This window comes from Otolemur garnettii, unplaced genomic scaffold (genome assembly GCF_000181295.1).
Source record: "Otolemur garnettii isolate 467f Iridium unplaced genomic scaffold, OtoGar3 scaffold00201, whole genome shotgun sequence".
NCBI lineage: Eukaryota > Metazoa > Chordata > Mammalia > Primates > Galagidae > Otolemur > Otolemur garnettii.
In genome coordinates, this window is record NW_003852596.1 from 986,922 (window position 1) to 991,308 (window position 4,387).

The following is a 4,387-nucleotide window of genomic DNA, read 5'->3' on the forward strand; positions in this document are numbered from 1 at the left end:
TCCATGTGAACATGAAGGACATAAAGTCTCCATCTTTCTTTATGGCTGCATAGTATTCCATGGTGTACATATACCACAGTTTGTTAATCCATTCGTGGATCAATGGGCACTTGGGCTTCTTCCATGACCTGGCAGTTATGAATTGGGCTGCAATAAACATTCTGATACAAATATCTTTGTTGTGATGCGATTTTTGGTCGTTTGAGAATATACCTAATAAAGGAATTGTAGGGTCAAACAACAGGTCTCTTTTTAGTTCTCTAAGTGTTCTCCAGATGTCTTTCCAAAAGGAACGTATTAGTTTACATTCCCACCAGCAGTGTGGCCTGAATGATCTTTAAAATCACTTTGGATGGTGAACTTCTTTGATTCTCTGATGAAAATAGATACTTTAGAACCAAGGTTTAGTCTGAGGGCAAGTTGTCCCTATTTTACAAGGCAGGGAGGGAAAACTACTGTCAATTACAAATCTTCTGTTTTCTAAAGTAATCTCTTTCTTTTGAATGTGCAGGATATTGGCATTCTCCATGAAGAGGCAACTTGAGTAATAGACATCAATTTTGGCATTTCTCCAATTCACCTAAGCATCCGTAGCATCTCCTTCTAGGCTAACAGTTTTGGCTACTTATTTATGATGCTACTTCTTTGATCACCAAGAAAATCCACTGCTTGTCCATCGGTCTCCAATACTAGTACTCAATTCTACTTCGTCTCACCTAATTCTAGGAGATATAATGGAAAAGTACACGGAATCACCACCTACCTTACAGGTTGAGCCTTCCTTTCCTCAGGCAGAGAATCTGACTCTACGGCCGCAAGTGCAGCATTCAACCAAGGAAAGCCCTGCTCTGAGAGGCCAAGTCATGCCTGCCTTGGCTACCCCAGGGATAAATGTACCCTGCTCACTGGAGCATCTCACCCAGTTCCATGGTGACCCTGCCAGTCTCTCAGGGTTTCTTGCTCAGGTGACTACCTACTTGACAGCTCTACAGATCTCCAATCATTCAGATGATGCCCAGGCCAAGCTCTTTTTTGACTACCTGTCTCAGCAATTAGGAAGTTGTGGGGTCATGTCTGGGCCTGACCAAGGCACTTTGCTGAAGCAATATGAGAACTTTGTTCTTGAGTTCCAGAGATCATTTGGTGACTCCACAAAACAAGAAATGAACCCTCTGATGAATACTAAAGTTGACAAAGGGAATAACTCCTTTCAACAGGACACGACTACTTTCCAGCTTTTTGCTCAAAATCTAAGCTCTCATGAAACCAATCAGAGTGGTCAGTTCCAAGAGGGACTAGCTGATCCCATCCAGCATGAAAAGGATATCACAGATATGATGGACAACCTCCCAGACCTGATCACTCAGTGCATTCAATTGGACAAGAAACATAGTAACAGACCAGAGCTCTTACAGTCAGGGAACCAGCTCTCAGTGCGGGATCCCCTGATCCACCACCAAGCCCTCTCCAGCTCCATAGGTCTGCCACCTAAAGAAGAGCCTATACAGCAACGAAGTCAGCCACCTCTCACCCCAGCCAAACGAGCCCGCCAACAAGAAATTCAGTTGTGCCTCTACTGCAGCCAGTCAGGTCACTTTACAAGAGATTGCCTTGCCAAACGTTCTCGAACCCCAACAAGAACAAATAACACAACCCACCAGTAAGAAGATCCCAGGAAAGTCACTTTGTAAACTTACATCCATCTTTCCTCTTGCCTTATCGATTTATATCCTGCAGCCACATTTAAAATACAGATGAGGGAATGTGATATCACTTAATAGGTCGTCATGAACTGATATACATGAGGGAATTTAAACAATCAGATCTTGTTCACTGGCATCTGATACTTCACCAAACATGATCCACTGATGAGAACAAGTCACAGGAACTTTCTGTAGTTCAGACCAACACCCCGAGTGTACCGAAAGCCTTCAAGCAAAACTTTGTTCTGAGTCAATGAAAACAACCCTAGCAGTGCATTTGGAATGCTGTCCTCACCAACGGGTTAGATCTAGGTTGGGTTTTTTGGCCCAAGTCCTATATCTTGTGTGCTTAGTATTAAGTCAGAGCCTTTCTCCTCACTCTCATTGGTCTGTATCCTAGTTCCCTGTTGGTTTAGGACCTTTGCCTGAAGTTCTAATTGCATTCCCATATCCTGCTAACATTCTCCTAGAGGCTGTATTATGCTCCACCCATTGCCTGGATTTAACTTCAACATAAACCAACTTCCTGGAACCACAAGTCTGCCACCCTCCTATACAGCTGTGTATTCTGTGCCATCTAAAGACTAGTGCTTGCCCAAACACTGCTGAGCCTCTTGGCTATTGACAAATCAGATCATATGACCATTTGAACACTTTGTTTGGAACTGTTGGTACAGGCCTTCTTTAAGGGCCAGCCCTTCAGGCATGTATAATTTTTAGCCAAGCCCTACCAATTCCAGCTTACTCCCCTATTCCCCAACAACCCTACTGGAGGTTCCAGCATGTCTCATGGCCAAGTCAAAATGTTCTAGGATAATGACCTCTGAAAGGTATTTAGTAAGAATAGAGGGAAGTGTCCCATCATAATTATTGTGTCTGTAGCAAGTCCTTGCTGCCTTGGACAGAGAAACTAGACAAATAAATCTGCACTGAAGGCTGACAGCCAGATGCTGCAGTACTCCCTGACACTAGCGCCTCAGTGTGGTCACCATCTAGTATCACCATTCGTTGTCGTTTAGCTCCACCTGCATGGACCACCTCTGGGAGCCCTCATCTAATTGGGGATCTTAAAAAACAATGAATGGCAAACAACTTTCTCAGTCATCTTATCTGAAAAATCCTAGGGCACATTAACACATTAACACCACATTAATACATTAACACCAACTGCGAACAAAACTCAAGAAGTGGAGTTTTGATTGTTTGTGTTGTACTCTTGGCACACATAAGCTTTGTGTATAGATTCCTGATGCTTCTGAGAAAAAATAGTATTAAGCTGGAAAGGCACAACTTCCTAAAATGTTAAGGATAGCCAGTGGTGCTGGTGTTTGCTATTAATTCCCAGCCTTCTGTTGCTTCTTGCTGCTGATGTATATGTCCCCATAGTGGATCTCCTGAAGAAATATGAGTAATCCCACATTCCCTAGCAGACATTAAGGCCTCTTAGAACATGAAATGCCATTATTTTTTTGGCTTTATTTGTGGAGAATTGTGCTAACTTTGGCAGTACTTAAACCCAGCTAGGACCTTACTACTCTCATGCTGTAGGACCAACAAACAGATCTTTTCATCCATCAGTGCCTCTCTAACCACTGTGCCAATCTTAATTTGCATTCTTAGTGTGTCTCCTTTAAAAATAGCTTACTACGTATCTATATTACTCCATATGCTTCCACAACAAAGAAACCCAAATATATACACCCAGTTATGCCAAGAAATCCCCACTTGGATTGTATGAGCTCCTTTAACAGATAGATCCATTTGAACTTAGAGTGACACATTACCTGGAGGTACCCTAATCTATCTCCATCAAGTCTGTAAAGAAGGACTAACTCAATAGCCTCCAGTCACTTTCCTTACCCCAATATGGTCCTGGAATGCCTATAAGAGCATTCACTTGGTTTGATCATCTATCTGTTCTTATCTTAGGGCCACAGGCATCAGTGTAGGCTCTCTCCCAAAGATACATTACCTTATTTTCTGTTTGGAGCTTCCCTTTGCAAACTTCAATAACTTCTGGAAAAGATTGATATCCAGCGCTGTGAACTTCAGTTCACCACCTTCTTTTGGAGGCCCTTTGTTTGAGGTACTGCCAATCAAAGACCTCTTCTATACTGTGTGATACAATGCAACAGCCAGACTGAGCATATGAATGAGATGCTGGGATAATGCTTTACGGCCTACTAGCTGGCAATCATTTAACACTTTAAATTTTTGTTATAGAGATACTATCCACCATACACTGTCTACTTCAACTAGAATGACAAACTACTTACCATAAAGAGAATAACAACAGTGTGTCCTTAGGATTTATAGCTATGTGAATTTCCCTGAGAGTGAAATTGATTCGAATCAACAGGAAACAGATGAAATATAAGCTACTCAAAAATGTAGTCACAAACCGCAAAGAGTTAGGGAGCCCCCAGGTCCAATCAAGGTCATAACATTAGGGATGCAGCTCTGCCACATGATTGATACCACCCAGCAAGGTAGAACTAATCATCCTTTGATAAAGCTGAAGAAGGAATTGTTAATAGGAGGATGGTATGCTTGGAACATAGAAAAAGAAGCGATTAAAAAGACTTTGGGCATTGGTCATCTGTCTAGACTCAGATGAAATGTTGACCAGCAGATGATTTGGCATGTCCACCTGTGCAGTGGGGTAGAGGCACCAGGTCATTGCG

At 42.4% G+C, this 4,387-nt stretch overlaps 1 protein-coding gene across 1 annotated transcript; it reads left to right on the plus strand.

Moving 5' to 3' along the window:
* The first annotated feature begins 734 nt into the window (after positions 1 to 734).
* On the plus strand, positions 735 to 1,664 carry RTL4 (retrotransposon Gag like 4). Its single transcript, XM_003801177.1, has one exon. It carries the CDS (start codon positions 735 to 737, stop codon positions 1,662 to 1,664), a length of 930 nt encoding a protein of 309 aa, XP_003801225.1.
* The last annotated feature ends 2,723 nt before the right edge of the window (positions 1,665 to 4,387 follow it).

What these genes read in the sequence shown, in the direction of transcription:
- RTL4 (XM_003801177.1), top strand. Translation starts at nt 735, where the DNA reads ATGGAAAAGTACACGGAATCACCACCTACCTTACAGGTTGAGCCTTCC.